The 19,324-nt window shown below is 36.2% G+C and overlaps 1 protein-coding gene across 3 annotated transcripts in view; it reads right to left on the bottom strand.

Moving 5' to 3' along the window:
* Nucleotides 1-2,798: 2,798 nt before the first annotated feature.
* TSPAN12 (tetraspanin 12) overlaps nt 2,799-19,324 on the bottom strand; it is a 62,287-nt gene continuing 45,761 nt past the window's right edge. For all 3 annotated transcript variants that reach the window (XM_039860743.1, XM_039860744.1, XM_039860745.1), the window contains one exon: nt 2,799-4,364. In XM_039860743.1, the coding sequence (XP_039716677.1) occupies nt 4,059-4,364 (306 nt within the window). In that variant the 3' untranslated portion in view covers nt 2,799-4,058. The remainder of the gene's footprint in view (nt 4,365-19,324) is intronic.

Here is a 19,324-nt window from a genome sequence, read left to right as displayed (position 1 = left end):
TGTGTGTGTGCGAGTTAGATCAAGGGGAGGAGACATGAAGTGGGCAAAAAGAGCAATTTATGCTCTCAATTAAAAGCTTTAGATAATTAGGACTTATTCTAAGGAAATAGGAAGAATAAAATTACATTGACAAAACAGTCATTTTGATTAAAAAAGTAACAGAATTTGAAGAGACAAATTAGGCCTAGAGATATTGATTCATGTGTAGGAGGATCTGGTTTTTCTATGTAAGGTAACGGCTGAGCTTCCCCACAGACTGATGAAGATGCCATGTCACAAAATGGAAAGAAAGGAAGGTAGAGCATTGCCACTTGCTAGTTAAACAAATGTCAGTCTCGCCGGTCCCTTTTGTTTGTTTGTAAAATGTCATGATGCCTACAGATTGCAAAAAAGTTGTAAAGATCAGGAAAAATATGTGTGAAACACCTAACACCCCATGGCCTGGCACCTTGTGGCATCTATAAATGACTGAGATAAAGAATGATTGCAATAACACATTAGAATATTAAAAAATACACTTTCGAGATGATATCAGACACTCCCATACATGTTTCTAGGAAGTGCTCAGATATGAGGAAATAAGAGCTCAATTAATAGTGAAGACGAATCCACTTCGTAAATTAGAGGAAGGTAATAGGAAGGAGGGTTGGGAGAAGCAACATAGCAGTTGACAGTATTGTTTTAAAAAGGGAAGCTCCTTTTACCACAGAAGATTCAGTGATGTATTTATTTCTCCTTTTGCATGTTGACTCATCTGCAGGAGTGGGAGTTCAGACAAAAGGAAGCTCTTGCAGCATCCTGCTTAAGATTCTCCTCATAGAAGGTTTGGTTCTCAGCCCATTTTCTGTCAGGCTTCCTGAGAAGCAAAAGCAATGCATAAAAATTCTCAGGCTCAACAGTGAACTCTCCTGAGCTCCAGACTGGAAGGCATTGTAGACATTACCATCTGCATGTCCTGCAGGCATGCCCAACTCAGTGTGTCCCAGACCAAATTAGTCACCCTCCCCCACACCCATTCCCTCTTCAGTCTTTTACCCAATGCCATTTCCAGGTACGAAATCTGGAAATTTTAATTATTTCACTTCTCATACCACACTCCCCAGGATTAATCTGCCACCCACTTTTGTGGATTCGCCCTGTCGTAATCTGTTTTATGAACTAGGTCTTTTTGACTTTCACTTTGCTGGCTAGGCTTCTTGTCTCTCTCCAGGACTACAGCAGTGGCAGCCTAACCAGATTCCTCTGAAGTTGCCAGTGTTCTGCACCTCCAGTGTTCCACACTTCGAGTAGGTACAGAATGACCCACTATGAGGAGCTGGGCAACGGGGGTGCCTGTCTCTCTGCCCCAGTTTCTTACTTGACTAATCCAGTTACGTTCCTGAAACACAAATCACTTCTTATTCTGAAAACACTTTAAATGACTCTCCATTGAATTTACAGAATAAAGTCCAAAAACTCAGATTTCACTCATTTCCTTTCCCATGGTATCTCTTCAAGCATTCTATGCTCTAACCACACTGAACAACAGGTCTTGCCTCCAAAATAGTGTATGCTGTTTCATCTTAGAGTAGTGGCTCATGGAACGTTCTCTGCGAACCAGCTAAAGTCAGCTCTTCCTTCCTGACTCAGCTTGAAGGCTGTCTCCTCCATGTAACTGCCTTCATTCTACTCTCCTTCGTCTCATATTGCTAAATATGGCTCCACTCACTGCATATTCCTGTGTGTATTAATTTTATCAGTGGTTAGCACAAGTGTCTCCCAACCAGATTTTACAGTGCTAGAAGACCCACACCACTTCGTATTGTCATCTCTATCTCCAGGGCATTTCAAATTGACTATTAACCAGTCTAAAAATAATCTTCTTAAATTATGACTTTTAAACAATTGTGATTTTTACAAAAGAAAGCTTTTAAAAATTTTCAGAGTACTAGTTAACAATTTTGTTTGCAGTGTTCCCAAATAATGAATTCTCTCAGCTCTGCCACATTAAACACACTTTTTAAAATCCCTAGCAGTTTTGTTATTCCAGATACAACACTACCATGAGAGGCCTTTGTAGACCACTGCTATAAATGTCATTTGCTCCCATTAAGCAAGTGCATAAGTATATGATTGTCTAAATTTATGTCAATTATTCTAGAGTATTAATCATATATCAAAATATATTAAGTCTAAAAATGTAGAAATTGACTTTTATTTATAAATTGACGATTTTTTTTTTACTGAGTTTGACACAATATATGCTTGCTCTTTTTGTGACATAAAAGAGAAGCAGCCAAATTTGACCACTATCCAAATAATTCAAATAATATTCATAGCTGTCTCAATTACTTGGGCATTTTAGATGAAATTATAGGGAATTTGTGTGTTAAGGAAATTATAAAAAGGGATGCTTTGGGCACTGATAGAGCAAATTATTTACTCAGTTTTTATTTAAATCCATGGAAGAGATAAAATCTAGCAGTTAATTTCAAATATTGTATTCCTTAAACTTTTTTTTATCTTAAAAACGACTTCAAAAACCTGGACGATTAATTAATAGAAATAGGCATACTGTTATACTACATCAAACAACTACATTATCATTCAACTCAAAATCAAAATTGAGGTCAATGAGCATCTTTTTGTTTCTTCTCAGTGAACATACATATTCTTACAGATTAGTTCCATATTTGGAAATCATTATTATTATTTTATTCAGGCATTCCTTCTCACACTTTTCTCCCTTTGTTAATCTCCTTGAGTGGTAAAAGTGCTTATAATGTATAAAAATGTATAAAAATTAGACAGATGAATTATTACTCTCTAGAAAATATTTATTGACAAGTTTTAATTTTCTCTCCATTTTATGAGAAATAAACATAATACACAAAATACAGTAAAATGCACTTTTCCCATTTCAAATAAATATATTTTAATCTTGTAAAAAAATTTAATAATCTGTGTAGTTCAGTGAAATAAAGCAAAGTGTAATAGAGCAAAGAAATTCTCTATTTAAGTTGTCACTTATTTTTATGATTCTCATAGCATTCTGCTTGAGAAAGGGAACACTATTCTCTGTAGAATGATATTCAGACTTGGAGACTGACAAAGATAAGCTTTTTAAAAAACTGTTTAGTGTCAAAAAGAGTCTTAGAGAGAAAGATAACATCCAGTCTTTGCTGAATGAACTAAGTTATGTGTAAACTTTCTTATTAATACTTCCTAGAGACCAGACTACATTCTGAATTATAATGACTCCTTTGGATCACACTAGCAATTTTTCAAATTAGTGGTTAAGTATTTAAATTAATAGTTATGTATGTAATATAAACCCAAGACAGAATTCTAAACCTCTATTAACAGGAAAGGTTAAAAATAATGGTACTATACAAGACAAATTTATCCTTTTCACAATTGTTATTTTTAACATTACAAGAACTTAAATCTATTGAATTATACAGACTTCACACAGACTCTTATATACACATAGATCCCTGATCAGTTTAAGACAATACATTAGTATGCTCTTGTAAGTAGTGAGAATATTTTAGTAACTAGCAAAAATCACATTTAGGTAGTCACCAATCTTCAGTTTTCTTATGTATAATCTATTTACCTTCAAAAGACTATCACCAAGTAATAAAAAATCATTAGTACTGTCTAACTTCCAAGGTTAGCAGTTAATTGGTACTTTATATACTAGCAAGCTTATGGAAGTCACACTTTACTATAGCTCCAATCCTATCATAGCATGACTTGTTTACATTGCTGCAGAAACATTGGTTGAACTGTACCAAAGCATAACCTCAAAGCATAACTGTATTTAGGAAAAATCTTAACACAGGCTATAAAGTGGGTATTAGATCTCTCCTCAGCAGTATAAAGGGCATCGACTATTGTCCAGGTGGTGACTTATAGGAAACTTTTCTCTCTTCATTTTAAAAGGTTGAAAATTATATGCTTAGGAATTCTTTAAGGCAACATTTTTATTTCTACACATTTCTAAAACAGTTAAGTGTGCTCAAAAAATCATAAGTCCAATGAAATAAATTTGCGATTTCCTTCTTTGACATTCTCTATAATTCCTCCATCTCAAAGTGTGTATTAAAGCTGTTTGCCATAGAAGTATGTTCAAAGATCCTTGACAGGCTTGGTTTCAACAGTTCTACTGAGTGACATGACAGGTGTTGAGTTGTATCATTCTTCAGGGACATCATTTGGTCTGTCCCAGGTTCCCTTCTATCATAATAGAGAGCCCAGAGCAGAGTTATGGTGAGAATCATGGCCAGGATTTGTGTCACTCCAATGGAGATTCCCAGAAACCTTAGCACCTGCAGTTGTTTGGTTCCTCTCAAAAATGAATACATTTTCTTCCCACAACCCTGTAAAAGAAATAACATGGTCAATATTACCTTTAGATGTGTTACAGAGGCTCAAAATGGTGACAATAATCCGTATCAGTTAATGGTACCAAACGACTTGACTCATTAAGTTTAAGACAGTGACTCTCAACAGGGAACACCTATGAGAAGCCAGAGGGGAGACAGCAATGTGCACTTTTTAGAAAGCCTGCCCCAGTGATTCTGAGCAGCTTACAACTCCTGTTTTCTTCTCGACTTCAAATTGAGAACCACAGGTATAAAATACAACATCTAGAGCAGGGGGTGGCAAACTTTTTTGGTAAAGGGCCAGATAGTAAATATTTTAGGCTTGGTAGGCCATGTGGTGGTCTCTGTTGCAACTACTCGCCTCTGCCACTGTCACATGAAAGCGGCTGTAGACATTATGTAAATGAATGGATATGGTTGTGTTCCAATGAAAGAAGCTTCATGAGCAACTAAGGCAGTAGGCCAGATTTGGGGCCCAGGCCACAGAGTGCTGACTCTAAAATTTTCAAAAATAATGTTTCATTATTCTTATTTGTATTCATGTTGGATTATAATTCATCTGGTCAGAGATTTTTCCCCAAGGATCAGGAATGTTTCCCCAGTCTGCTGCTGAAGCATGCTGGTGGGTAAAAATCAATCTATTCCCTTACCCCTACCCTCCGGATGACACACACCTCTGTCCTCTGCCTGTGCAGAAATACACATGGGAGAATGTTTGACAGGACACCAAATCCTAATTCTATCAGGTAAGCATTTGAAAGGTATATTTAGATCCCCTACAGGCTAGAGACATCTGCTTGAAAAGGATTAATGAGATTTTTATTTGTTTGTGTTTAGTTTTAAGGACAAAAAGTCTAAGGAGTTCTTATGGTAGACATAGAAGAAAATTCTGAAAGAAGAAGAAAAGAGTAAAAAAAAAGTAGGAGAAAGAAAAGTCATGACCAAGGAAAATGGTGGGTGGGTAGGGCAAAGAAAAGGAGGTAGAATGTGGCTAACTGTCATAAGTCACCTCTCAGATGACAAAAGCTTAGAGTACCTTCCATGTCTCTACTGAATTCACAGTAAAGAAATAATTCATTCTTATAAAGGGAAGCTGATTCTAAATGAAAGTGAAAAATCTAGGAAAGAACTTTTTAACAATAAAAATTTCAAGCACTTTGAGGATTCTTATATTTTATTCTACTTGGAAGTTAACAAGTTAGCCTGCCACAGTTTCATGGGTCCTGGCAGAAGACAAAGGCAAAGAACTTTATCACTTATAGCAATAGCAATAGCCAGAATATGTGCCAGTTATTTGAGTCCCAACATGAAGAAAGCCAGATCATCACTCACACACACACACACACACACACACACACACACACACACACACACCGTGGGTTGCATTATGGGAGAGGAACCTCAAGTTTAAGAAACCCTAACCTTTAATAATGGTCAGTAAGTAATCTTGTATTTTGCATTGGAGACATAATCTTTATTATACTGGAGAGTAAGCATATCTTACCTTTTCTCTGAAGGGAAAATAGTACCTCTGTGTTCAGGACTGTTTTCTATGCAAAAACCCTTGAAAAGATAGTTCAGAACAAAGGCAGCTAGTGCCTCTGCTCACAAGACATGCACAAATGCAAGAGGCCCATGGAAATTATCTCCCAACAGCAGGAACGTGACTTTTCGAAGCTTTTATTCTGAGTCTGGGGTAAAAGTGACTTAGTGCTCAGCCTACTGAGGCAGTTACTTGACTAAAAAGAAATTAACAATTATTTAAACTACTTCTTCCTTGTTTTCTTCTCTAGATCCCACAAAGAACTCAACTAAACCAAGGAAAACAGACTACTGAATCAGTTAACTTGTGCATTCCATTAGAGAGGAGGAACAAATAATACATAATTCTGAGATTTCCAAAGATACTGGTCAGTAACCGTACTCTAATAAGTCATTATTCTCAAGAAAGAAAAAAATGAAACTAGTCATAGACACATTTCAATAACTATCTTTTTCTGGTATATCATGTAATGCAAATCAATAGCAAAAGACTATGAAAATGTTGTTAATTTAACCAAAAGTAAAATTAAAATATTTATAATTTAATACTACTTAACACCAGTTTAATAAGATCCTTCTACAGCCATCTTACCCATTTAATACACATACAAATGTGCACATGCATAGATGCATGTGTATGTGCCCACACACATTCTGTGGGAAACCAAAACAGATGTCACAGAGATACTTCGCCAAAGTTCAAATATTTTTCAAAGAGTTCCACTTAGCTAGTCTATCAGAGCACATTCACTCTTACATCTCTGTGTAATTCTAACAAACATCCTTATGTGACACCATACAAAATAATGGTGAAGTTCATGAATTGCATAGCCGGAATTCTCAATTTCAAATCCTTGGTTTGCTAAGCTATATAACTTTGGGCAAGTAAATCTCTCTGTGCTTCAGTTTTTGCCATCTAAAAACATATATAATAATAGTGCCTACCTGTTTGGGATGTTGGGAGAATTAAATGAATAAACACACATAAACACTTAGAATGGGGTCTAGTGCATGGTAAGAGTTCAGTATGTATCAACTCTTATCTAGTGTGTCAGCCCACAGAAGATTCGAAAACTCAAATTAAAATAGATGAAAATCTAAGAAAAGCAAGTAGGTATTAATGAACAAGTATGAGGTACAAAACTTTTTAAAAGTATGAAAATGCAAAAAACCACAGCATTGTGTCACCATTGAGTATTGATGCAACAGTCCTTGCCCACAAGAGCTAAGGTGGCTGTCATTGTTTTTCAGGACAGTGAGGTAATTATCTAAAATGATTATTTGTCACCGAGACATTAAATCACTAGCCTTTTCATTAAGCAAAGAAGTATTTAATATAGTTTGGAAAGAGTCACATTAAAATTGTTAAATTTAAAAGGTTTAGCTTCAGACATTTATAAAATTAATTTATATGGACATATCATTTAACACCATTGTCATGTAATGCAGCACCTATCTCCAAAGAAATTGATAGAAAATGGCTGTGGATTACGGTTAGTTGATTCCTTACCTATATTCTCAGTACTTAGTATAAAGATGGATCTTTAAATAATAAAGAAAGAATTAACATGGACATATCAATATTTTGGTAATAATAATTAAAATAAATTTTAGAATTAAAGGTAAACAATTCAAGAAATACATGTTGATGATTCAATCTTGTGAAATGCTATAAGTCAATTATCACTTGATTTTTACTTTTTCAATAGTCTCTGGCACTTAAATTTTACCTATATATTTCTTCTTATTGGAATAAGATCTCCCACCCCTTTTTGACTATTCATTCTAACCTGAAAAACTATGTAGGAAAGATAATATTTATTTTTTAAATCTGTGAATAAAATAAAGCAGTATTTGACAATAAGCTACAGACTACTATGGTTCATATTTTGGCATTAGGAAAGTCTGTTTCAATTTTATTTTAAACAATCGCATCTATTAAAACAAGGTACAGCAAATTATATTATCTAGGATGGTCTGGAAATGTGATATATTTGACATTGAATGTTCTAAGTGGGAGGGGATCTTGAAAGTTAATGAGTTCAACTTAACTTTTAAAATTATGGCTAAAAAGCACTTCTAGAATGACATCAGCAAAATTGGCAGAGAAAAGACCTCTGCATAGTCTCTCTACCATATAAGCAATTAAAGCACTAGCAAAAATTGTCAGAATTGACTCTTTTAGAACTCTAGAAATTAACCAAAGGCTTGCAGCAATCTGAGGAGCATTTATTTAATAAAAGCAACTGAGTCTCAGTAACAAAGCAAGCTTCGTAGTATTTTGATTTGCCATATTCCCATCCCCCTCCCCAGCTCTACATTAGCCTTGAAAATCAACAGCCCACATTTATAGTGAAAACCAGTGGCCTAGAAGCCACCAGAGGCAACACAATATGGGTGGAGCTACTTCAAAGCCCCATTCCCAGAGTATTGTCATTATTTGTCCTATCTGGTGGTTCCTTGTAAGATCTCACTTGCCAGCCATCTTTATTTGAACTTGATTTGCAGCTAAACCAGCTCTGTGTACCGTGGGCATCTAACGAAATCTCCGCTCTTTTATTAACTGACCAGTAGGCTGACCAAGCAGACTTCAGGGGCCACACATAACAAAGAATACAGACTTTAAGAATTAGTTTAGGAAAGTCATTAATGAACAAACAATAAGAACATTAAACAACAAACTTTGGGGAGGAAGAAGAACCTGATTTCCAGAGTTACCGCAAGATATTATTTAGAATGTCCAGTTTTCAACAATAACAAAAATCATAAGACATGCAAAGAAACAAGAAAGTATGGCTCATGCACATACACAAAGAGCCATCAAAGAAAACACTTCTAATGAGAGGAACTCTCTGTCTCGCTAGACAGGCCTGTCCACACTTGAATGACACTAGTTCTGAACAAGCACTTTCTTGTTGGAAACTGTCTTCTTAATAAGATACCCTGGTCCTAGTACTGCTCTCAGATGATACTTTTCCCAAAAGGTAGAAAGTCGTATCTGAAGCATCGCGTTCCCTTTAACTGTTCTCATCTCTGGATTCAATGTTCCTAGTTCCTCCAAGTTTTCCAGATACATATTCTTCATCTTCCTGATGGCCTCTTTCTGGATTGTGCTGATTTTGTCAATGTTTCTTTGAAAATAACACTGATTTTTAACTTTAAAAAAACTAGAAAATGTAATGAAATATTAAGACAACCAAGGCTATTGTGAATGGTTTTGGATCCCATGAAAAAAACTTTTCAGGTACCCTAGAAGAATGGACATAGGATTGTATGGCACATAGTTAGTACCTGGCTTCCTTCTGGGTCACTGAGCCCTGAAGATTATCTCCACGTCGAAATGAGCAAGGGTTTTTTATTCAAAGCAGGATTACTAGTTAGAGTTCTCAATTTTTATAACAATGCCTTAGTCTTATCACTTCCTCATTTAGTTTACAAAACACATAGATAATCCCTCAAACAAAACAAATTTTAGTACTTGACTTCGTCTTTGGAATACACTAAATTATAATTTATGCTTCTCTATCAAGAATCCCTCAGGAAAACATATTATCTACAGATAATTTAAAAGAAATGAAATCAATTGACAACTCTAGATAATTTAAATTACGTTCAAGTATCAAACCAATCGCCAAAATCTGCTACATTGGAATTTCTCCACTAAGCTGTAATTTATTCAAAAAGATTTGTGGAGAATAATATTGAAGATATTTTCCTAGGTAATTGAGAGTAGTAGATTAAAAAATCCTACTCGAAAAAAAAATACTTTAGAATGTTGCTCCCTTTGAAAAAGTAGAATATTCCATTCTAACATTAAATCATGCAAATTATTATATCTCCTTTTCACCTGGGCTTTCAAAAAGCTCAGTGCCAAATATGAAACTCCACAACCCCAAGTGTCTTCATATTAAGCATGTTTAATTACTCTGTTCTTAACTCTGACTTTCCAATGACATTTATATTTAATTATTACTTCATCATATCTTTCTTGTGTGCTGCATTGTCATTTATTTAATAAAAAAGACACAAGGTGTAAATATATAAAAATAAGCACAAATCTCTTTATTCTGCACACAATTTAATATCTCTTTGATGACTCAGAAGGCATTGTAGAACCCTGCAGCATATTGCTGAATATTAGTAATTTGTTTACACAATTACTTAAGTTAAGGATTAAGTTTCCAAAAGAATATTTCTCTTCTTGAGAAGATAGTATTTTCCCGGATTTCTTTGTATAAAATATCTGTCCTCCTCAATCTCTCTCTAAATTCTTCAATAGAAACAACTGCAAGGTTTATGGTCCATTCTGCATCATCCTCATTGAAGTAATCCAGTCTGAACACAAGCTGTGAGTTTATTTTAAGCCAATGAAATAATCATACATATGATTTAAACTTTTAGGTGCAAACTTGGACACTTTTGTTGAAAAGCAAGACACAGTCTAGAGAAGAAAAAGAATAGAAGTGTCTCTATATAATCTATTGTACTGTTCATAGACATTTACTTGCATAAATAAACATTTCTGTTAAGTGAGTCAGAAGAGGAAATAGAAATATTAGAGTTCAAAAGTTCATTCCATTTCACAAAGGGTGTTTTATTCCAAATAGGAAAGAACTGAATTGTACTTATTTGCTTTTCTCAAAATAAAATACTCTGAGCTGATTTACCTTAGATATGTTTTCTTCCTAAATAAAGCAATGTTAGCCCAATGTTAATAACCTCAGATAATTCAAAGCTATGAATAAGACATATTGGCTAACCTACTTGATGCAATATTAAAATTCTGGTCAACTATTAACTGTAAATAATATTACCTTTTTATGAGAGAAAAATTACTAATCCCTAAAATTCCTGGAATGTATTCAAAGGCGTGTCAGGATGCCTCATTTCGCTTGAGGAAATTACATACTTGAAATTATTCTGATCTATCTACAAAATAAGTTTCTAAAAAGAGCGCCCATGGCTTTTCAGTCATGTCAAAGAATTAGGTGGACCTCTTATGCTTATGAAATAAAGTATAAATAAAATCTAGGAGCCATGCATACCAGTATATTTTTATAATGGATTTTTGGTAATAAACATGACCCAAATTTGAAGTGACTGTGTTAATTATCAGGTACAAATATATAATCTTCTGCCTTATTTCTTCTAAAATTGCAGTTCTCCACTGATAATCATAAGTTTTGCAGGAAAAAAATTAAAAAGCAAGTAGTAATATTCACTATAGGACTTTATGTTCTCTTATGATTAAGGTTAACCAAACCCATGCACAGGAAATGCAGTAGAAAGTCTTCTTATTTTTTAATAATGACAAGCTCTCATATATCATTTAATCTTTGATTAGATAGGAAGAATTATCAGATTTAAAAGACTGCATTAACTGAACATTTTTCATTTTTAACAATGAAAAAAAAATGTTTATAAAGAGTCTAGAGTCAGAAAATCCAGAAGGTGCTGTACTTCCTAAGGTCAGACCCAGCAGCAGTCATCCCCTGCCTGACTGACTGAGCGGAACCTTTACAAACTGCTCTTTCAAACACTCTCTGATTGAGCCCTTTTGTCCGCCTAAATGTTCGTCTATAAGAAACGTGAAGGTGTTAAAAACAAGCAAAGTAGGAAACCATATGAAGCCCCCAAAACCTTGACCTGAAAATCTACCCTCAGCACAAATTTATGTAACCAGAAAACTCATATTTTTCTGTCATTACAAGCAAAACTAGGGGCAGTTTGGCTGGTGAAAATTCTATTTACTTTAATCAATACATTAATAAGTTACTGTTACTATTCTTGTTATTAGCCACCACCATGCATTAAAGATTTGCATTAATTATGTGCCAAGTTGTTTGCTAAGGGTTTCTCATCAAGTAGCCTGATTTATCTTTGTAAGACTATAATGAGGTTGCTTAATAGATTAGGAAATTGAGGTTTGGAAGTGAAAAAAATCTACAAATATTCAGCTAGTCCCTCACCATGTATTTCACATCTCAAAATTTTAGTGTCTAAAAGTATGGACTTTGAAATCAAATAGATCTGAGTTCAGTCACTGAGTAGCTCTATGACATTGGGCTAGATCACTTAGCCTCTTTGAGCCTCACTTTTCTCGTTTGTAAAATGGAGATAATAATACTGTATTTTCATAGAATTGTTTTGGGGCTTAAATGAGGTAATGCATGTAAAAATACTTGCTCATCGATCTATACAAATTTTGAAAAACTCAGTGTGTACTTTTCAATTTCTGGTTTACTTTAACTCTCAGCTTTTACTAGTAGTATATACTGCAAACAGGCATTGTTCTAGGAATTTTAAATATGCTAATTCACTTTACTCTCTAAACAACCCCAGAAGATGGATACTCTGGTGATCCTCATTTTATAGGTTGAACCTCACAAAAGATGGTGAGAAAAAGGAAGCACAGAGAGGTTAAAAACTTGCCACGATTTCACAGCTAGTAAGGAGCGGATCAAAGATTTAACCCAGAGTCTGGCCCCGGAGCCTAGTCTTAACCACCAAACAATGCTTCCTTCCTCACTGAGAAAAACTCACTCCTAAAAACCTCTCCTTTGATTTCCAGGGCACTGCTTTCCAGTTCTTTTCTGTCTATTATTAATCGGTGACTACTCCTCTGTCCTTAAGTGTTGCCATTCCCCATCTTCAGTCCTTTGTGGCTTACATCACAGTCTCTTTGTGTGGTCTTTCCTCCCATGTAATCATTGCCTCATACACACTGATAACATTTGTAAATTGTCAGTCCCCCAATTTGCCCCAGTCTGTTCTCCACTTCTTCATAGTAATTCACGTAGTCTATGGGTACACGGTCTTCTAGCCAGAGACAACATTTCCCAGCCTCTCTCGCAGACGAGCACAGCTTTGTGAGCCCTCTCTAACAGAATATGAGCAAAGGTGAGCTCTACAAAGATGTAGAGCTTCATGCATTGAATGTGCTCCTTCCCGCTTCCTCCTTCTTCCCATGGGCTGAAACTGGAGGAGAACAGAGCAACTTTGGAAGACAGGTGTTAAAAAGGTGAAGCTATCTCACCATCCTGGGCCCCTGGATGAACTTACGCAGCAAAGCTGCATGGCAAACTGGACCCGCTGACTGGTCTATGAGAGAAAAATAGACTCTTTCCTTACTCAAGCTATTGTATTTTGAGTTAGCTCTTTCTCTAATTCATACACACAAGACCCATATCTCTGGCTGAGTTCTGTCTCCTGAGCTTCATATCTCCTACTGCATTTCTGCACATGAAAAATCTGACAGGACTCAGAGTGGAATAGTCAAAGCCAACCTAGCCTCACAATAAATGGCTTCTTCATCTATTCGGGGTCCAAGTCCAACTCAACTGTCCTTGCAACTTCCCTGTCACTCACTCCGGGCAGCCAATTCATCACCTAGTCCTGTTCCTTCTCCTGCTTTAAAATTTTTCATTTTCATTCCCTCCTCTCCATCTTGAATGGCACAACCTGAATTCCAGCCCTTATAATCACTCACATGAATGATCCACAACAGTCTCCTACAGAATTCCCTGCCTCAAGATCTAATCCTCACCTCAACTCATACTCTACCGATATAATGATTTTTAAGCACAAATTTAAAATTATTACTTTCCAGGTCAAAATATTATAATGGTCTTCATATCAGTAAATTCTAAAGGCAAAATTTGCAAGTCTTTACTAATAAAACACAAGGGGGAAAAGTTGTTTGAATAGTGAATAGGCAACAGGAAACTCACGATTAAAGAATTTCGGGAGAGGGAGTGATAGAAAAGAAGAATGTATTTGCATACCCGAAGCAAAACCAACAGGACAGATCAAGGCCTGAAGATAAAAGAAATCCGCCCCCTCCCCGTCGCTATGCTCAAACTGGCCATTCAGGGTTTTGAATGATAAAACAGATATCACCCCAAGACAGAGTCCACCTGATCCCTGCCCAGCAGTTGCTGAGAAGATAATGAAGTAAGGAGAGAGGTAGACAGGAGTGTCTTTGGCTTTATATAAAAGAACCCTGAGAATGAAACTTCTTGGGGATATTCCATCTAAATAACCACTGAGCCTGAAAACTGCCCACCATTTATTATCTGGGCAGGAGATCTATGTGTGTTTATCTGAAAACGGAGCTTCATTATTAATAAATCAGAATCCCACAACTATTCTGTCTTCAGCCTTCCTTTCATAATAATGCTTCAATTTTGTAAACATGTTTGCCTTTTTTATTTGGCAACTACTCACAGACTTCTGTATAAAATGAATGCATTATCAAGCCATACGGGGTCCTTTATAATCCAGCGCCTGTTGCGTCCAGCCCCTTGCTCCCTCTGTGCTATCTTGCTTTCAGCTCTAACTTTGCACCAGTGCCTCTTCGCTTGGAATGCCCTCTTTCAGCCCCATGCCACCCAAATATTTCTGTACCTGGCTAACATCTGCTTTTATCTTTTAAGACCGGAAGCCCAGTGAATTCCTACCCCATCTAAGTGCTCCAATTGCATACCTCAAACATAAACACAACAGCAAATAAGGACTGTCTACCCTGTATCAGGCTCTTCTTGAGTCCCAATTCAAGATCGTCAAATTCCTACCTCTTATTCTACCACTGATGTGAAGATTATTTCTATGAAGATTTGACTGACTTTAGGTTAATGCAATTGGCCAGTACCTGGCCAGGGACCTAAGCTGCTACCTCTCACTTGCTACCTTGGATTTTTCCTTTAACAATTGCCCCTAATTTTGTTCATTTACAGCATGGCAATTTACTCAGTTCTAAGAAGAATTCCACTAGAAACTTGAGAGCAGAGTTATTGAGAAAAAAGAATCAATCTCATAACTATGTAGAAATTGCCAGAAAGCCACAACCAACCCCATTCCCCACCATGTCCTTTTGTATCTATAACATTCTGTCAAGTCTCTATCTGTGGCTCAGAGCGCTGAGGAAATATGCATTTAGGATGTTGTGTGTGAAAATTATAAAAGTTTCTATTAGTCAAAACAGACATATAGTTTTGACTCATCTTTCTAACTGGTTAAAAATATTAGCAGGAGAAGAGTGTTAACAAAAAGTGTTCAGGACTGAGATACTGTCCAGAAAAAAAAATGTACATAGATCATAAAACAAAAACCATTTACTAAGGACAGCAGGATACAAAGGAGGACACCTCCACTCTAGCTGAGGGCTGCGAGAGGCAGCTCATGACTCTCAGCTCACAGAACAGATAACATGCAACTGAGAGAATAAAACGCTCACACGCGGTTCACCATGTGGTTCCCAGTGAGCTGCCCCCGCCTTTAACCTAGGGGAGTGCTCCTACCTGTCCACTCACCGGCTGTGAGCACTGGAGACCTGCACATATTTGTAATCATTTGGGTTCTTTGTCCTGTAAGCCAGAGAAAAAGATCACATCCCTTTACATCTATACACCCTGCCCTTCTCTATCTCCATATTTGTAGATGTCTCTTGTTACTCAGAGAAATAAACAACCATCTGAAGAGGAAGATGTAAAATTATTTGTCATAAAAAGTATTAAAAGTATTTGATATTCAAACCCAACACCTCAGGGACTATATAAAGACTGAGGGTCTAAAGAATGTGTCCCAAATGCACACTGCTGTGTGGAAACATCTCTCTGTCTAGCCCTTACACAAACCTCTGTGAATACTACTTTTCTAAAGAAACAGTCAATATCTTTTAACAGTGGTCTTTCTCCTAACTACAAAACAAAGAAAATTGTCTTTGGGGCTATATTTACCTGACTCTCTGTCCATATTTATTTCACATTTTGAGTTGGTCCATTTGAAGCAGAGCCTGTTGTGAGCCTGTTGACTTCCATTTATTTTTCTTGAGGTGGAATTAAGAGGAAGAAAATGCCATTTTCAGTCCCTTTGAGATGTTTATGCTTCATTTACTATCTGAGATAGCAAACACTGCCACTATTCTCTGCAATTGTGGTTCTTCACACTTTTAGATATGAGACAGCAAGGAAAGTTAATGAAAGCTGTGGATCCTAGTCACTGAAAAAATGCACATAAAATATCAAAAACTATTTCAGCAGTATCACTTTCTCCTTGAAGTCCATCTGTAACCACAGAACCAGCTCAAAATGGTCCTATGCTGTTTAACAAGATACTGAGTTGCTTTCCAGGGACAAAAGACCAAGACAACAAGTCATGCAGCTGGGGGCATGTGCAGAGGAGAGATATTTGACTCCAGCTGCATCCAGAACCAAAGTTCCACTCCCAACTCCCACCCACACATAGAACCAAAGGACATAACCAGAACTTGAACACCAGAACCCTTTCAGAAGCCAAGGATTCATTGTCTAGTTAGATCCAGTGTTGAGTCTCCTTTACGATAAATGGCCAAGTCCCAAAGTCCTCCCATTAGCACTTGCCCCCAGCACTTCCACATACATTTTCTCCTTGTATCCTTTAAAAATCCTTAACCTAGTCCAGAGAGTAAGATGGACCTGAGGCACCACTGGGTCTCCCATCTTCTCAGTTAGTGTCTTCTCTATCAATAAACATTTCCTTATTCCAAATTCTGACATTTTGAGTTTTGGCCTTTCAAAGCATCGGGCACACAGATTTGGGATCAGTTACACATCCGAGCGGTGCACAGATCAATGGGCATGAGGTTGGGAGCCGCTGATCTACAAAGACTTTTTTGTCTACCAGCCTTTTTCATTCTTCTTTCTTTCTGTTTTTCTTCTCCAGATCAAGTCTCGACACAGCAATCCAGTAACTGATATGGCAGAAAACTCAGAAGATGAACAAAGGAATAGACATGTCTTAGTCCTGCATTTACCATCTTAAACTCTGAGTCTGATGTTTTTCTGAGGCCAAGCCTCACACCTAATACTTGGAGAGGGTGGCTACACAGACGATCCCAAAGGACAGAGTAGTAAGCATCCAATAATCATTGGCCCAGGCCACCTCTGGGTGGACATTTGTGCTTGCAGCTCCCAAGGCTAAAAAATACTCTTCAACAGATCTTCGCATGGTGGGGTCCTTCTCATTAATTGGTCTCAGTTCACATGCTACCTCCTAAGAGAGGCTATTTCTACAAATCCTATCTTAAGTAGTTCTCCAACCAATGAAGCCATTCTCTAGCACATGAACCTGTTAGGCATCTTCAGTGCTTACCACCAATGAAATTATTTTTAATTGATATTTTTTCTTGTTAAATGTCTATATCCCTCAGTAGAATATAAGTTATATGAGAGGAGAGATTTTTGTCTGCAACATTCTCCACTGTATCCACAGCATTTACAACAGCACCTGGAACCCAGTAGTTAGTTACAAAATATTTTGAATGAATGAATGCATTGGAACCAAATTAATTGCCAGATATTTTTATCTGTGATTTTTAAATGTATACTTTCCAGAAGTGTGTAGCTCATTATGGATATTTGAGGAGGTGCCAGACCCACCAAAATCTCTGATGGAAATGTTTCTAAAACGTATAATTGTTGCTATATTTCTGCTCTGTCATTTTTCACAGGTTTTGAATGTGTCATAAAATATATTGGGTCAGGGACCAAACAGGCCACCAGATAGTTGAGGATGATTTATTTCCTTGATTTCAGACTACTGAAGAAAGACTGCAGGAAGAAAACCAGTTCTTATCTCTGAGCTTACAGAATATAAAAGATAAAAGGGACCTTGAAGTTCATCTAGTCCAGATTCACTCTTAATTTAAAAACCCATTCTACCCACCAATGACATGGTTATCTGACCTTGACTTTAATATTTTTAGAGATGAGACACTCACTATTTTACAAGAGAACCTGTATCACAATTGGACGGATTTTGATGAGTAAGATCTTCCTTCTATTGATTCAAAATTTCCTTCCTGTGACTTCTGGCCTTTGGAGCAACAATGGATAAGTCTAGTTCCTGCTCTGAATGATGAACTTTGAAATATTTGAAGACATCTGAAATATCTCCCCTTATTACTGGATATCTCCAGCTGTCCAACACTTGCTCATCCATCTAGACACCTCATTTTCCAGGTGGATGTTCTCTGGGCACACTGCAATTAGAAAACATGTTCTCCAGGGCAAAGTGGAATTAAATCTTATTTTTAACAATAGATTTAATTATACTTGTGCCATAAAGCTACTAAATGATCCACTTTTGTAAGTCAACTATGCATATAATTATGCACTATAACATTACCAATATCAACATCTGTTATTAATTATAAAATGCAAAAGCAGATTACTCTGATATAATGAACCTCTATCTCTGCTGGAATTCTGTCTAAAGAAACACTGCATAATTGAAAATGCCAGCTTACTACTGAAAGTCTTTTGATGAAATACATGAAAAAAAAAACTTTAAAATAATCTAGGCCATCAATTCGCACATACATAACAGTGTGGCTTCTTTCAATCTTAAAATTCATGGAACTATTATCAACATCCTGAAAGTAAAGCATCCCATTATAAATATTACTAGTAGAAATACTCTAAGACAAATTAGTAAAAATGAATTGCATTTTTACAATAAGAAAATTTTATTAAATGTTTAACTGAATGCTGTTCAACTAAATACAGTAAAATTGAAGTGAAGACTTTGTGAGAAGATCTGGTAAACTGATTCGTTTTGCCATTCTTATGATCAATATCGGTTATAATCATACTATCAGTATTAACCACTAAAGAAGGTAGACATTATCATATATGTTGTTGTAGCCCAATTACTTCCCATATTGACTTGCCACTCCTAAAACCTAAGAAATGGATTAAGTTCACACCAGGAAAGTTGATAGGTTTCAATTCACATGTTTATATTTGTATCTATACTGTAATCATCTGCTTTTTCTAAACTTAGTGGTGAGTTATATTTTAATATCCACAATTATGTCTGCATTTAATATTATCTTAGACATATTAAGCACTGTTTCTGTTTTATAGGATGAATAGGACTTTAACTGTTGCACTTGTTAGCTGGCCATCCCTACTACAGACACCAGCCAATACTTAGCTTTCATCCAGAAAACAAGATATAGCACAATCACTGAGAAACTCAGAGACACTGTCCCAACAATGCTTGTTTAGTATACAATATCTTGTATATTCCTTTTCATTCAAAGCCAAAAGTTACTAAACAGAATATGTTTAAAATTATAATATCCAAACACAATGCTTTGACTAAAAGTATTTTGATTATCTTTTAAAATAAATAACCTGAGTTACTCAGTTTTTATAAGTTGAATTGTGCCCCCTCCAAATGCATATGTTGAGGTCCTAATCCTAGTACCCCAGAATCAGATCTCATTTAGAGAGTTGTTGCAGCTGTAATTAGTTAAGATGAGGTTATACTGGAGAAGAGTGGGTCCCTGATCCAATGTGACTAGTGTCCTTATAAAAAAAAAAAAAGAGGGGGTGGGGAATTTGGAGACAGATGCATACAAGAAGAAA

This window comes from Pteropus medius, unplaced genomic scaffold (assembly GCF_902729225.1).
Source record: "Pteropus medius unplaced genomic scaffold, Ma_sr-lr_union100, whole genome shotgun sequence".
Taxonomy (NCBI): domain Eukaryota; kingdom Metazoa; phylum Chordata; class Mammalia; order Chiroptera; family Pteropodidae; genus Pteropus; species Pteropus medius.
Note: the sequence above shows the minus strand (reverse complement) of the source record. Positions and strands in the feature narration are given on the sequence as shown.